Source organism: Cricetulus griseus, chromosome 7, assembly GCF_003668045.3.
Source record: "Cricetulus griseus strain 17A/GY chromosome 7, alternate assembly CriGri-PICRH-1.0, whole genome shotgun sequence".
NCBI lineage: Eukaryota > Metazoa > Chordata > Mammalia > Rodentia > Cricetidae > Cricetulus > Cricetulus griseus.
Window position 1 is genome coordinate 43,902,214 of NC_048600.1, and position 16,286 is coordinate 43,918,499.

Below are 16,286 nucleotides of genomic sequence, written 5' to 3' on the forward strand. Positions count from 1 at the left end.
CCCTTGCTTCCCTCTTTTTCAGGTCTTCACATCTGAGCCCCCATGCTTTCAATTTGCTGAATGGGATCCTCCTGATTGTGGCTATTGCTGGCTTTATCTGAGCTTATTTAAACCATCCTTCTCCAGGTTTGCAACTAAATGTCTCTGCTTCTGATAGATGTTCAGTAAAATTTGTCTAAATTGTTTTTGCTATCGCTTGTGTTTGATAAACTCTTTGCTGATTTTCTCTCTGGTTGTAGGTGTCAGAATTAAATGTTACATTCATATGTAATATAGAAGAGATACTTTTATGATGCATTTTCTTATGCCCAGTATGATGGCATGTGCGTCTAATTCTGTCAGGAGGCTGAGGCAGAGGATCACTATGAGTGAAGAGCAGCCTGGGGATACCTAGTGAATTTGTGACCAGCCTGAGCTACATAGCAAGACCCTATCTCAATAAGGGAGGTATGAGAGAGAGAAGGGCTGGTCATGTGTAGTGAAGACGTGGATTTCAGTATTTGTAATAGCAATTGGGAAAATTGGTCTTTAGATTCAAGAGGGAGTGACTGATGACTTTCACAACTACTGACCCATTGGGCTCCTGGGCCAGCAAGGTCATGGAGGGCCCCAGTTCCAGGCCTCTGCTTTTCTCTTCCTCCCCACAGTCCTCTCAAGTCTTAAAAACTATCTGTAGCCAGGACATTAAGTTGAGTTTTCTTAGTTGGCTAATTTAGTGTATGTGTACACACATGTCATGGTACATATGTGGGAGTCAGAGGATAATTTTCAGGCATCAGTTCTCTCCTTTTACCTGTGTCCCAGAAACCAAACTCTGGTGACAAGCTTGGCTGTAAGCACTTTTACCTGATAAACCACCTCTCCTGCCCTGAATTTTCTCTTACTGGGTCTGTATTGGTTAAGTAAAAAGCAATATTTTTGCAATTAAATGGAACATACATAGTAACTAAAGCATCTGAATAATAATAAATACCACAACAGCAGTTGTAGAGCATTTTATAAAACTTAAAGGGTGGGTGAGAGAGCTCAGTGGGTAAAGGTGTTTGCCTCCAAGCCTGATGACCTGAGTTTGATCCTCCAAACCCGAATGATAGAAAGGAGGGAACAAACTCTGACAAGTTGTCCTCTGAACTCCACATGTACCCCATGGTACTTGTATGTGCACACATGCATACACATAAAAATAAATAAAATTAATAGATTGTGTTGTTGAAAAACATGGCAGTTGCCCCAAAGCATGCACATTCTTTCTGGACACAGTGTGTTTGGAGCATCAGGATGGCATGCTTTCTTCTAAGAGAGTATTTAGGATTAAGGTGGCAGAAATGAAGGTAAGAAAATACGGCGGAAAAGAGCTTGTAGCAATTCCCGGGGTAACCATGGTCTGTGTTTTCATGGCACTTTAGTTTTCCATCTTTAAGCCTTTGGTCTCTGATTGGTGTTGGCACTGTGACTGGAGGAAGATGGCAGTGCTGCGGCAGCTGGCACTCCTACTGTGGAAGAACTACACTCTGAAGGTGAGTCCAAGCCCAAGGAAGGGTAGCCATCATCCCGTTTATGCCCAGGGAAAGCCCTCAAGGATGGCACACATGTCGTTGTCAACAGGGAAATCATTTCTTTTGTAGAAGCGGAAAGTTCTAGTGACAATCTTGGAACTCTTCCTGCCCCTGCTGTTTTCTGGGATCCTGATTTGGCTTCGATTGAAGATCCAGTCAGAGAATGTGCCCAATGCCACAGTTTACCCGGAACAGTCCATCCAGCAGCTGCCCCTGTTCTTTTCATTACCTCCACCTGGGGGTAGCTGGGAACTCGCCTTCATCCCTTCCCACAGCGATGCTGCCAGGACCATCACAGAGACAGTGAGAAGGGAACTAGTGATCAACATGAGAGGTGAGACCCAGGGGACTTACCAGGGTTGTTGTGGTTTGGTTCTTTGTATTGCCTCCAGTTATGCATAGAATTCAGACTCTCGGACGCAGGAAAAGCTGAGTCCACACTCAGCAACTCATCATGTTGGCTGTATACCTTTATTAATCCCTGGGCTATCTTATTTCAGTACAAATGAGACTCAAGATCCTGGCCTCCTATCTATCCAATGCTGAGTGGACCAGTGAAGAAAGGTGTGATAGTGTTGGTCTTATCAGGCTCCATAGTCACACCTAGTGATAAAAGTGGCAGCTGAGGGGTTCAGTCCAGGAAAGCCTTTTAATTCTGAGAGCAGAGCACAGTTTGAGTACATAGTGCAAACAACCTTCCTGGGAGAGGTTTTAGGGGACAGCTCTGAATAAAGTCACAGGAGGCCTGTGGAGGGAGCCACCCAAGTAATGTGTGCTAGCCTTCTTTTCTATATCTTTGTTTTCAAGATAAAACTATTGTTCCTTTCCCTCTTCCTGTTGGCACAGACTTCCTATAGCTTGTTTTAACCCACCAAATGATTACAGCAAAGCCCTGTACATAAAAGGAGGCCAGGGAACAGAGGTCATTTGAGCAACTCCAATTTTTAAAGCTTGCCATGCTGGGCTTGGTGGTACATGCCTTTAATACCAGAACTTGGAAAGCAGAAGCAGGTGGATCTCTGTAAGTTCAAGGCCAGCCTGATCTACAGTGAGTTCCAGGACAGCCAGGGCTGTTACATAGAGAAAGCCTGTCTTAAATAAATTAGGGCTGGAGAGATGGCTCAGAGGTTAAGAGCACTGACTGCTCTTCCAGAGGTCCTGAGTTCAATTCCTAGCAACCACATGGTGGCTCACAACTATGAGACATGGTGCCCTCTTCTGGTGTGAGATATCCATGGAAACAGAAGGTTGTAAACATAATAAATAAAATCTTTAAAAAAAAAAAAAAAGAAGAAGAAGTAAAACTCAATTCCTTAAAAAAAAAAATAAATAAATAAGGGAAAAATAAGACTTGCAGTGAATGACTGAGAGAGTGGGGGTGGGGAGAACAGAACACTGCTGCTGTAGAATGCAGCCCCTGGTCCTGTTTTGTTACAGCTTTCTGTGACTTGGCCCTGCTGCTGGCATGGTATCCTGGCCTGATTCAAACTGCAGTAGGAGGACTAAGTGCTATCCAAGGCTTAGCTCTGACTGAGCAGTTCTGCTGTCTACAGCAGCCTAAATCTCTGCCAAGCCACTTTAGTCTTGAGGGTTTCCAGAGCTTTCGACAAACTTGTCAGTGTGCTGTCTTTTATCTAAAGTGTCCTGACATTCCCAGGCCTTTCAAGGAGCAGGGATGATTGGGCAATGTGTGATTTGCTGCTTTGTCCACAGTGCATGGCTTTTCCTCTGAGAAGGACTTCGAGGACTACATTCGTTACGACAATCGCTCCTCCAGTGTGCTGGCAGCTGTGGTGTTTGAGCACGCCTTCAACCACAGCAAGGAACCCCTGCCACTGGCGGTGAGAGTTTGATGCCACCACACAAACACACACACATACAATGTGCTGAGCCTCGAGTCCCCTTACAACTTGTTACACTTGCAAATATGGGTGCTTTTTCTTAGTCTCCACCTGTCTAAGAGTAAAAATTAAAACTGTCCCTTGGGACCAGTATGATGATATTCAGTCCCTACTGAGGGAGCTTGATGATGTTAATCTATCGATCCAGAAGAGTTTTTTTAAAAATCTACCAACCCGGGCTGGAGAGATGGCTCAGAGGTTAAGAGCATTGACTGTTCTTCCAGAGGTCCTGAGTTCAATTCCCAGCAACCACATGGTGACTCACAACCATCTGTAATGAGATCTGGTGCCCTCTTCTGGTGTGCAGATATACATGGAAGCAGAATGTTGTATGCATAATAAATAAATAAATAAAATCTTTAAAAAAATCTACCAACCCATGGATAACTACTTAATTTTTGGATTTTATAAAAGGCCTCTGGGCAAGCCAAGAGTTGGTGGTGCATGCCGTTAATCCCAGCACTCGGGAGGCAGAGGCAGGCGGATCTCTGTGAGTTCCTGGCCAGCCTGATCTGCATAGTGAGTTCCAGGACAGGCTCCAAAGCAATACAGAGAAACCCTGTCTGGAAAAACAAAAATAACAACAACAACAACAACAAAAAGTCCTCTGGGCCTCTTTAGATAAAACCAACTAGGATAGGGAAGAAAATAGCAGGTATTTGGGGTTTAAATATATCTAAAAAATAAAGGAAGTTCTTTGCTTCCTTTTAAAACTGAGCAACTGGTGGGGTGGTGGTGGTGAATGCCTTTAATCCCAGCACTTGGAAGGCAGAGGCAGATGGATCTCTGTGAGTTCAATGCCAGTCTGGTCTACAAAGCAGGTTCTAGAACAGCCAGTGCTATACAGAGAAACCTCATCTCTGGGGGTGGAGGCGGGAATTGAGCAACTGTCTCACACAATGGTGGTGGCCTTCCATTGACCCTGCATATCCGGCACTGAAAATATGATATTGCTGGGCATGGTGGTGCAGGCCTTTAATCCCAGCACATGAAAGACAGAGGCAGATGGATCTCTATGAGTTCAAGGCTATCCTGGTTTACATAACAAGCTCTAGACCAGCCAGAGATACACAGTGAGACCCTGTCTCAAAAAAAAAAATAAGTATTCATGTTGTTAGGTAACAAAAGAGAAGTAGCTACAACATCCCAAAAGTACACTTGTGTGTCCCTCTGCCCATGCTGGGAAGAATAACTCTCTCTGGGGCTGGAGAGATGGCTCAGCAGTTAAGAGTACTGGCTGCTCTTCTGAAGGACCCAGGTTCAATTCTCAGCACCCACATGGCAGCTCACAACTCTCTGTAATTACAGTTCCAGGGTAGACTGCAGCCCTCACACAGACATACATGCAGGCAAAACACCAATGCACATAAAATAAAAATAAATGAATCATTTAAAAAATGTCTGCCTCTGATGTTTTGAGGCAACTGGGGTAATTTCAGGGCAGGGAATGGTGAGCTCCTGGTGACACCATCCTCGTGAGGAAACACCCTCATGGCACTCGAATCTACTCTTCAGTCTGAATCTTTCAGAATGGTTGTTTTTCTCTTCTGTTTCCACAGGTGAAATACCACCTACGCTTCAGTTACACACGAAGAAATTACATGTGGACCCAAACAGGAAATATTTTTCTAAGAGAGACTGAAGGCTGGCACACCACTTCTCTTTTTCCGCTTTTCCCAAGCCCGGGGCCAAGGGAACCTTCATCACCTGATGGCGGTGAACCAGGTGAGAAACACTTTTAGCTAACCAAAGATTGCTAACTTCTGATAATTGTAAGGAGTCAAAACCACCTTGCTTTCTGTATAGAAAAAAATTGGGGGGGGGGGCGGGGACCAGGTGTGTTCAGACAGGGTTTCTCTGTGTAGTCCTGGCTGTCCTGAAGCTCTCACTCTGTAGACCAGGCTGGCCTCAAATTCACAGAGATGCGCCTGCCTCTGCCTCCTCAGTGCTGGGATTAAAGGCGTGTGCCACCACTGCTCAATCAAGTAATTCTTTTTATAAGCTTCTCAATTGTGAAAGAAAAAAAATAAAACACCCAATAGAGCTGGCTCCTAAAGGGTAAGTGTAAGCCTTAGGAAGATTAGAATCCCAACCCCTACTTCAGAAGACATGTGCCCTTGAAAGGAACATTCATCACTCAGAATTATTAAAAGCCTCATTTTGATCAACCCTTTCAGGCTTGTTTTCATGCTTCCCTTCCCTGGCCTTCTCTGTTGGTTTTATTTTGAAAGTCTACAGATTATTGATTTAACTCAGTAACTTTCACAGAAGTTCATGTTGGCTGGTACAGTTCCCTGCCTCTGCATACTGTGGTCTGTGTGGCGGAGCTTTCATCTGCAGTTCACAAGTTTGCCTGTTCTGAAGCACGGACACATCTGACAGAAGGGGTGGCTAGGACTGATGATCTGGGGTGAGAGATAGCCCAGTCCAACCACAACTGGCAGAAGTTCTGGAGAACACTGTCTTCTACAGGTCTCTCTGTGGAGCAAGACTCAGAATGTACACCTGGCAGGCAGGAGGCATCTAACCAGCAGCATTTAGAGATGCCTGTCACTGGCTCTAGGACCCATCCTAAGACTAATGGTCTAAGTTGGTTTTTTTTTGGGGGGGGTGGTCTTTCAAGATAGGGTTTCTCAGTAGGCATGGAGACTGTCCTGAAACTCTCTTTGTAGTCCCGGCTGGCCTCAAATTCACAGAGATCTGTCTGCTTCTGCCTCCCAAGTGCTGAAATCAAAGGCGTGTGCCACCGTGCCTGGCTTAATTTTGCTGCCTTGAACCAGTTGATTAGCAGTATGTCTGTGCGCATGATTGCTCAGTATCTGCAGAGGCCAGAGGACATTGGATCCCCTGCAACTGGAGCTACAGATAGTTATCAGACACCTTGTGGGTGCTGGGTATTCACCCCAGTCCTCTGGAACAGCAGCCAGTGTTCTTCACTCCAGAGCCATCTCTCCAGCCCCAAGCTTTTTGTTTGTTTGTTTTGTTTTGTTTTTGAGACAGGATCTCCTAACTATCTTGAAACTTACTATGTAGGAGAGGCTGACCTCTGACTCATAGATATGCCTGCCCTCTGCCTCCTGAATACTGGGATTCAAGGCGTGCACCACCTTGGGGTTTTACACAGAGAAACCCTGTCTCAAAAAAAAAATAGCAAAATTATTTTCAGTTGCCTTCCAGGAGCCAGTGTAATTGCAGGGTCCTTAAAAGTAGACAAAGGCTGCAGAAGAAAGTGTCAATCAAAGATTAACTTGAGGAACCTTGCTGGTCTTGAAGGTGGAGGAAGGGACCATGAGCCAAGGAATGTAGGTGGTCACTGATCACTACAAACTGGAAAAGGGAAAGGAATATATTTTCTGTGACCCACCTCAGAGAGAACATAGCCCAGTATACACTAGTTCTCAGTTAGTTAGGTCTGTGTAAGATTCCCAACCATCAGAGCTACTAAAAACATAAACAAACAAAAATAACTGCTGTTGTTCCAAGCTGCCTCTCACCAAATCCTCTCCATTACACTTGGGCAAAGGTCTCAGCTTCTGCCTGAATTCAGCCACTTTTCACCTAGAGTCACAATTAGGCACCAGGGCCATTAGCCTCTTTCTCTTGGCTCTTAGGCTACTGGCTCTTAGGCTACTGGGACAATACTCAAGACCTGGCCCTCTCAACAAATACAGGAAGTGCTTTCCTGTTCTTCACACCTTTATAGTTATCTTTGTTTCTCTGTCTTCACTCAGTGTTTTCTTTCCTGGTGTCTATTTAGCCTAAGTTTTCAGTTGACCCATATGAGGCATACAGGATCTCTCTCCCACTAAGTTTTTATCAGGTTGTATGTGTTTAGTGTATTAGGTGTGGTGTGTGTGTGTGTGTGTGTGTGTGTAAGTGTGTGTGTAGTGTATGTGATGGGTTTCGTGTGTACATGTATATAGTGTGGGGCGTGTGTGTGTGTGTAGTGTAGTGTATGTGATGTTTAGTGCATGCGTGTGTATAGTGTGGTATGTATGTGTGTAGTGTATTGATGTATTTAGTGTGTCCATGTATATGGTGTATGGGGTGGGGAGGGTGTATACAGCCTCCTGGGTAGACCAGTGTTGAATGTCACTTGGCACCTTTGATACAACATCTCTCACTGAACCTGTAGCTTACCATTTTTGCCAAGCTGGCTAGCCAGTAAGCTCTCAGGATCTACCTGACTCAACCCTGAAATGCTGGAATGTACAGGCATGCACCTGGAAGGCTTTTATGAGGGCTCTCATGCTTAGGTAGTATGTGCTTTCACCCACTGAACTGTCTCTCCAGTCAAGCTATTTTAAAATATAATCATGTTAATGATTTTGTGTGGGTTGTCTTAATTATGAAGTTGAAGTGTCACCTGTAAATATGTGGCAAGCATTGTCTATTCTGTGGGATCAGTGAATGGTGTCAGATGCTATTAGTGGTCCACAGAGTGGGCTATCAGATAAAGTGACCCTCTGCCTTCTCTGAACCTACCTTTGTAGACATGGGAAAGTCCTGTCTGTTCAAAGCTCATCCCTCTCTAGTGAGCAGCACCATGACACAGCTGTCCTCTATTTTTGTACTCAGGATACATCCATGAAGGCTTCCTGGCAGTGCAACATGCTATAGACAAAGCCATCATGCATTACCATGCCAACGCCTCTGCACACCAGCTGTTCCAGAAGCTCACAGTGATCACCAAGAGGTTTCCGTTCCCACCATACATCTCAGATCCATTCCTCATTGCCATCCAGTACCAGCTTCCTCTGCTGCTCATGCTAAGCTTCACCTACACCTCCCTCAGCATCATCCGGGCTGTGGTGCAGGAGAAGGAGAAGAAACTTAAGGTAACCTTCCGTGTGTAGCTTGGCAATATATTGGCAAGTCAGTTTGAGAATGGCACAGTCACAGTGGTGGATCCTAGGACTCCCTCAAAAGAATTGGCCTGTCTTGAGGCTGCTGCCATCAGCCAAGGCTCCTTGTATGCTGGAACCATTAGAGCCAGGATGCAGTATAGACACCCACTGCGGCACGAGTTCTTTGAAATCAGGCTGCTATGCCTAGGGATTCTGACAGTGGGCACGCCCTCCACCTGCAATCTCCATGCAGCACTTAAGGAGCTGAATTTTGTTTTTGTTTGGGGTTTTTTGTTTGTTTGGTTTGGTTTGTGGGGTTTTTTGTTTTTGTTTTTTGAGACAGGATTTCCTCTGTGTAGCTCTAGCTGCCCTAGAGCTGGTTCTGTAGACAAGGCTCAAACTCAAAGATTCACCTGCCTCTGCCTCCTGAGTGCTGGGAGTAAAGGTGTGCACCACCACCACTGAACTTGGTTTTTTGTTTTGTTTTTCTTTTTTTTTTTTTACGTTGTCTTTATAACTTTTTGTTTGTTCTTTCAGAAAGTTCTTTTCAAATAATGTATTTTGATCATGTTTCCCCCCTCCCCTGACTTCTCCAAGATCCTCTTCTTGTTTTGTTTGTTTTTGTTTCTGTTTTCAGTGTTGGAAATGGAACTCAGGGTCTCAAGAATGAAAGCACTCTACCACTGAGTCACACTGCCAGCAAAGAGCTGAATTTTCACTTCACTCTGACACTGGCTGTGCAGTCTTAGATTCCCAGAACACATTGGCAGCACTGGTCAGTGGAGGAGTTGGTCCCAACCACTTGATAAACAGTCAAGAAAGGAAGGTGTGGTTAGAGCTCCTCCAGATCACCTTACCCTCTTCTTCACAGAGACAGGATGCACTTTACCCTAAAAGGGTTTTGGGCTTCTCTTTCAAAATGGGAAGGCGAATGAATGGATACCCAGGTCTCTTAATGTGTGTCCTCAGCCACCAACTGGTCAAGGCTCACAGCCCTGGAGGCCACTGTCAGTGTGGTCAGTGGCCTGCAAAGTCTTTTGCCAACCTTAGGAGGGAGCCAGGCTGGGTGACTCTGGACCTTACTGCCAGCTGACACCCCTGGCCTCTCAGAGTCAGTTCAAGTAATGTGAAGACTTGGGAGCATAACTTGGGAGTTTGGAATTGCTCCACAGCATACAAGGCCTCCCTGAAAGACTCAGAGAATTCATCAGCTTAATATCTGCTGGGTACCTGTGTCAGGCCCGAATGAGGCACAAGCAGAGAAGGGGGTTTCCTGAACCCAGTGGACTTAGCTCTCATGATGCAGAGCAGACCAGGCCATGCTGAGTAGTGGGCTTGGGAGTGGGGCAGGCCATCATGACTTAGGAAGAAAGGACAGTTAATGCTGATTTGACTACCAGGGGTAGTCTCCCAGATAGGATAGCATGTGACACTGATGACAGGTAGAAAAGGGCTACATTCTTACGCCATAGGGATAAGAACTGTTGGACAAGAGCTAGCATGGTAGACCACAGCCTTCTCTTTCCCCTTGTGTATGCTGAATAATTCCTGCCTGCGCTCTACAGCACAGGCATCCTGGTCTGCCCTCCTGCTCTATAGACGGCACTGTGTTTTTGTAAGCAGACTGGCACATGTGAGGCTATGGGGAAAAGTTACTAGCATGCAGACAGGATAACAGCTTGTGATGCCTTCTCCCATTCACAGGAGTACATGCGCATGATGGGGCTCAGTAGCTGGCTGCATTGGAGTGCTTGGTTCCTCATGTTCTTCCTGTTCTTCCTCATCATGGTCTCCTTCATGACCCTGCTGTTCTGTGTCAAAGTAAGTGTGGCTTCTGTAAAGGCTCTGGCACAAAGAGGCTACCGAGATCCCAGCACTTAGGCCAAAGAACATTCATGACCCCTGACCTCAGGGCAAGTCTTCCCCCTGCTTGAGAAAATAAGCAAGGCTTCCCGCTGACTGAGGCAAGGGTCCCTTCCCATCCAGCAGTGTCCCTGTGACCTGGATCTTTAGGCCCCTCCTAGTGCATTTCTGCCTTCCCTGCCTCACCCTGCCACTCTGGCTTGGGACGGCCTGTCCTGCAGGTGAAGAAGGACATAGCAGTACTGTCGAACAGCGACCCCTCCCTGGTGCTGGCCTTCCTGCTGTGTTTTGCAATCTCCTCCATCTCCTTCAGCTTCATGGTCAGCACCTTCTTCAGTAAAGGTGAGTCCTGTTGTCCCCTTAGGCTAGAGAACCGGGGTAACACAACTCTGGGGAAACTAATGGGACTCCCACATGGTTGCCGGATCAAAGCATGTGCATCTTGATGACCCAGAGGCTGAGTTGTTGGAAGGACTCCGGCAAGGCTGAGGCTTAACATAACTGTTTGAGGGGAAGACAGAAAGGATACAGCAAAGCCCATCACAGAGCCCCTTAGAATTCCCCAGAAAGGAGCTAGATGATGAGTAGAGGACAGAGAGCACACACTGTAGGCCAAGGAGGGGAGGCAGGGTGTGTATCAGAAAGGAGAATTGGTGGAAGGCAAGTGTAACTGTGTCCTGCTAAGAATACTAGAAATAAAAGCCTTACCTGCCTGCCCTGCTGTGATTGCTGATATGTTCAAGGTTGTTTCTGCTCTCTGAATGTTGTATTCAGCTTATTGTCATTTTGTGCTTATGATGAATTCCTTGCTGCCTTCTGTTGGACAGAAAAAGTTTACGATAGTTTTTGGACCTCTGATGGCTTAGAATATACAAACAACATTTCTCTTAGTAACTATCTTTAGTTTTAAACTTAAATGCTTTAAAATATTTTCCTAAAAATGAGTATGTCTCAGGTCAACCCATACCAACCAATACCACACTGTGAATTCTCGAGCTCCCTATTAAGTAATTTTATTGTTTAAAAAAAAAAAGTATGGGGCTGGAGAGATAGCTCAGAGGTTAAGAACACTGACTGCTCTTCCAGAAGTCCTGAGTTCAGTTCCCAGCAACCACATGGTGGCTCATAACCATCCGTTATGAAATCTGGTGCCCTTTTCTGGTGTGCAGATATACATGGAAGCAGAATGTTGTATACATAATAAATAAACAAAATTAAAAAAAATATATGGGCCAGGAAGTGGTGGTGGTAGTAGTGCGCACGCCTTTAATCCCAGCACTTGTGAGGTAGAGGCAAGTGGATCTCTGTGAGTTCAAGGCCAGCCTGGTCTACAGAGTGAGTTGAAGGACAGGTTCCAAAGCTACACAGAGAAACCCTGTCTCAAAAAAAAAAAAAATTGTAGAAAATGGTGGCGTAGTTGCTATTTTACATTCTAGCAGTTGCTGGCCTGTTTGTGTGCACACATTTTTGTGTGTGTGCTGCTTCAGGTGGGCAGAAGATCTGCATGAGGAGCCTGATAACACCAGAAGAAGCTGTAGTCCTCAGAGCTGGGTTTTGGGTGAGGTGGAGCTCTGTCTGACCACTGTCACTTGTGCAAGTCTCCTGGCAAGTTCATAGCACTCATGCTCTTTCTCCCCACAGCCAACATAGCAGCAGCCGTGGGTGGTTTCCTGTACTACTTCACCTTCAGTCCCTACTTTTTCGTGGCTCCTCGGTACAACTGGATGACACTGAGCCAAAAGCTCTTATCCTGTCTCCTATCTAATGTTGCCATGGCAATGGGAGCCCAGCTCATAGGAAAATTTGAAGCCAAAGGTGAGTCTTGTCCTCAAATCATGACTTACTGATTATTACAGCTTAGGGAACATCTTGCCAAAAGTGTTTCTATCAGTTAGACTCACCTCAGGTGAAAGCCAGCTTATTGGAACACCTGAGCTAGGACTTCCAAGTCTGAGTCTTGGCTCCAGACTGATGGGAAAGTAGCTCAGATAAGGCCACTAGGAGCCAAACACAACTAAGGGCTAAAATGCCCAGAGGTGTTGGTCACCCCACCTGCTCTGTCCAATGATTAGATTTTGCCAATTGGCTTGAGTCTCTTTCTACTTATGGTTTAGTTTTCTAAATGTATTTTTATTTTCAACTGTGTGCATGTAGGGGGTGTGCACTTGAGAATGAAGGTGCCATAGAGTCAAGAAGAAGGTGTCAGATCCTCTGGAGCTAGAGTTACAAGGGATTGTGAGTCCCCTGATGTGGGTGTTGAGAATCCAGCCCTCTGGGGAGAGCAGAAAATGCTCTTAAGCTGTCTAGCCATGTCCTTTAAAAACTTTCTTATTACATTTTTTATTGTGAACACGTGTATGCACACAAGAACATACATGTACCACAGAGCATGTGTGGTGGTCAGCAGACAACTGTCAGGGTCATTCTTTGCTTTCACTATTGTGGTTCCTTCTTCCAGTCAGATGTCTTTGTCTGTCTGTATTGCTATCATAAGAGTATCTAAGACTGGGTAATTTGTGAAGAAAATGAATTTATTTCTCACAGTTCTGGAAGCTGGATAGTACTAAGATGTGATACCTGGTAAGAGCCCAGTGGCTGATTCCAAGGTGGCATCACAGAGCAGGGAACTGAAAAAGAAAAAACATTCCTGTGGAACCTTTTTTTATGCCATCTTTGGTCCTTTGTTTGGTTTGGATTTTCAAGACAGGGTTTCTCTGTGTAGCCCTGGCTATCCTGGAACTTGCTCTGTAGACCTGGCTGGCCTTCAACTCATAGAAATCTGCCTGCCTCTGCCTCCTGAGTGCTGGGATCAAAAACATGTGTCACTGCAGCTCAGCAGCTTTGATCCATTTCTAAGGGCTATTTCCCACACTATTAACTGGGAACAAATGAATTTAAAGCCCATGCATTCAAACCATATCTCCGAGCAAGGTAATCCTAGCACTAAGGAAGTCACAGCAGGGTTATTGTGAGTTTCAGGCCATCCTGGACACACAGTGAGTCACACACCTGGGCTAGAGTGAAACTCTGTCTTCTAAAACAAAACAACAAGCAAACAAACATCAACAAAACAGCTGATATTTATGAAGGCCTGGGTTTGTTGCCTAGCACTGCATAAAACCAGACATGGTGATGCAATTATGTCTGTAATCCCAGCACCAAGGAGGTGGGGGCAGGAAGATCAAGAGGTCAAAATACAACGTTTGTGTGTTTGTAGCATTAGTAGCCCATTGATAGAGTGTAGACTTTGTAAACTAGGAGAAACTTCCAAGGCCTCTAGTACTTTTTAAAAGGCCTTTTCCAGGGTTGGAGAGATAGCTCATTATTTAAGAGCACTTGCTGCTCTTTCAGAGGACCTAAGTTCAGTTCCCAGAACCCACAGTTGTTACAGGCAGCATTCTGACCTCCTCAGGCACCAGAATTCACATGTACATACCCACATATCTACCTTTACATAATTTAATAATAATTTTTAAAAACTTAAAGGCTGTTTCCAAAGAGGAATCTTAATATATGACACCTCTTTTTTTTCAAAGTTGTACGGTGAATTTTCTTTTTATAATTTATTTATATTACATCCTGGCTGCAATTTCCTCACCCTCCTCTCCTCCCAGTTCCTTCCCTCCACCTCCCTTCTGCTGCCCCCCATACACTCCTCCTCTATTTCTTTTCAGAAAAGGGCAGGCCTCTTTCGGATATCAACAAAACATGGCCTATTACATTTCGGTAAGACTAGGCACCTCCCTTCTATTAAGGCTGAACAAGGCAACCCGGTATGAGAAAAGGGGTCCCGAAAGTCAGTAACAGAGTCAGAGACAGCCCCTGTTCCCACTGTTAAGAGTCCCACAAGAAGACCAAACTACACACTGTCAGATATATGCACGTGACTTCTCTTAAAACAGACAAATCTCTGGTTGTTTGAGGGTAAGTATTCATCAAGACTTTAGAGCAGACATTTCATCCAGGGTCGTCCTGCCAACAGAAGACTTTTAGACTTTTAGACACTTTGATCCTGGCTTTCATGGGCTGTGACATTGATGTGCCTCTGCAGCTCATCATTGATGACCTTTGTAGAACTTCATATTAGTTTTGACTTCTCTCAGTTTTATTGATTCACATTGACCTAACACCAAATCTCATGTGTGTGTGCATTTGTGTACATATGTATATACATAGGCGTGTGTGTGTGTGTGTGTGTGTGTGTGTGTGTGTGTACATGTAATCAATGAGATGCAAACCCAACTAGTCAGTTTATGAGCTTTTGAAAAATTTGAAGATATCCGGGCAATGGCAATGCAAGCGGACCTTTAATCCCAGCATTCAGGAGGCAGAGGTATGCAAATTTCTGAATTAAAGGCCAGCCTGGTCTACAGAGGGAATTCCAGGACAGCCAGGACTACAAAGAGAGACCCTGTCTTGAAAATCTAATGAAGTAAAAATGAACTTTAAAAATTAAAGCTGTATTGAGAGAGAATGAATTAGTTGTGTGACATTTTGCCTGCATTTGTTTCTATGTACCACATGCTTGCATTACCTGAAGAGGCCAGAAGAGGGAGTTGGATTCCCTGGAACTAAAGTACAGAGGGTTGTTAGTCACCAAGATGGTGCTAGGCATCAAACCCAGATCCTCCGGAAGAAGTGTCATTGCTTAACTTAACCTCTGAGCCATCTCCTCAGCTCCAGTTCATGAGCTTTTGATAATACTGCAATTTCCTAATTTTTTAACTTACTGTTGTCATCAGGAATTGAAGAAAGTTGTCTAGGGGTAGGATGTAGCTCAGCTGGTAGTGTTTATCTAGGGTTCAATCCCTAACTCAGCATAAGCCAAGTGTGATGGTACACACTTGTAATACCAGCACATTGGAGGTGGCACCAAAAGAATTAGAAGTTCAAGATCATTATAAGCAACACAGGAAGTTTGAGATCAGCTTGGAATACATTCGACTCTGTTTCATAAATAAATAAATGACTTAGAAGTTATCAGATTTGTTACAAATCCCAGAAAGAAACAGTCATGCTGATTTTATGGTCACAGCACAGGGATGAATACATGTGCCATCCAGGGCTTTAGGGTCTCGCCCCTCTCATCCACCCCAGACAATTCTGTTCTGTTTTCCTGATACATCCTCCAGGCACGGGCATCCAGTGGCGTGACCTCCTGAACCCTGTCAATGTGGATGATGATTTCTGCTTTGGACAAGTGCTGGGGATGCTGCTGCTGGACTCAGTTCTCTACGGCCTGGTAACCTGGTACGTGGAGGCTGTCTTCCCAGGCCAGTTTGGCGTGCCCCAGCCCTGGTACTTCTTCCTTATGGTGAGTGCTGATGCCCCTGTTCTTTTAGCAGGTCACTTCTTTGGGGACAGAGTTGTCCCCAGCACTCATGTGGGACCCCTTCAAGTCCCAGTGAATAACACTGTGTAGGCCTGGCTTAGGAATCTCTGACCTGTGCATGTGTGCCCTGAGGGCCCTTAAGGTTTGTTCATAGGATGAAGACTGCCTCATTCTTATGGTCTGAGAGGAAGGGACACAGAGAATGATGCACATAGCCTCTGCTGCCCCTCTGCTGATCATGAAAAATCTTTTAATTTTTAGCCATAATACCAAGGTTTAAGCCCAGAGCCTTGCTTATATACTAGGCAAGCACTCAAATACTGAGCTATATCCCCAGTATAATATTATTGGTTGTCAGCCTAGCCTTTAACAGCTGAGCCATCTCTCCAGCCCATATCCCCAGTATAAAAACAAATATCTTTCTGGGTTTTCTGCCTACAAAACAATGAAGCTTTTTTTGTCAGGGTGAAAACACACTTTTGAAATAGATAGATAGCATTTCCCGCTGCCAGAAAGGAGCACTGTTGAGCACTGTAGTTGTGCCTTTGTAGTACTTTTCTCATTGACAAACACCTATTAAAAGCATCTTAAGGAAAGATTTTTGGTTTTGCTTTTTTCAACACAGGATTTCTCTGTGCATCCCTGGCTGTCTTGGAACTCACTCTGTAGATCAGGCTGGTCTCGAACTCACAGAGATCTGCCTGCCTCTGCCTCTTGAGTGCTGGGATTAAAGACGTGTGCCACCACCGTCTGGAGGAAAGATGGTTTTATTCTGACTTACGGTTCT

At 45.1% G+C, this 16,286-nt stretch overlaps 1 protein-coding gene across 1 annotated transcript in view; it reads left to right on the forward strand.

The window, feature by feature from the left end:
* The first annotated feature begins 1,463 nt into the window (after positions 1–1,463).
* Abca3 (ATP binding cassette subfamily A member 3) overlaps positions 1,464–16,286 on the forward strand; it is a 41,855-nt gene continuing 27,032 nt past the window's right edge. The window contains exons 1-9 of the mRNA XM_035448061.1: positions 1,464–1,517; positions 1,626–1,890; positions 3,270–3,397; positions 5,017–5,182; positions 8,036–8,295; positions 10,009–10,125; positions 10,389–10,509; positions 11,809–11,982; positions 15,300–15,481. Of these exons, the coding sequence (XP_035303952.1) occupies positions 1,464–1,517; positions 1,626–1,890; positions 3,270–3,397; positions 5,017–5,182; positions 8,036–8,295; positions 10,009–10,125; positions 10,389–10,509; positions 11,809–11,982; positions 15,300–15,481 (1,467 nt within the window). The remainder of the gene's footprint in view (positions 1,518–1,625; positions 1,891–3,269; positions 3,398–5,016; positions 5,183–8,035; positions 8,296–10,008; positions 10,126–10,388; positions 10,510–11,808; positions 11,983–15,299; positions 15,482–16,286) is intronic.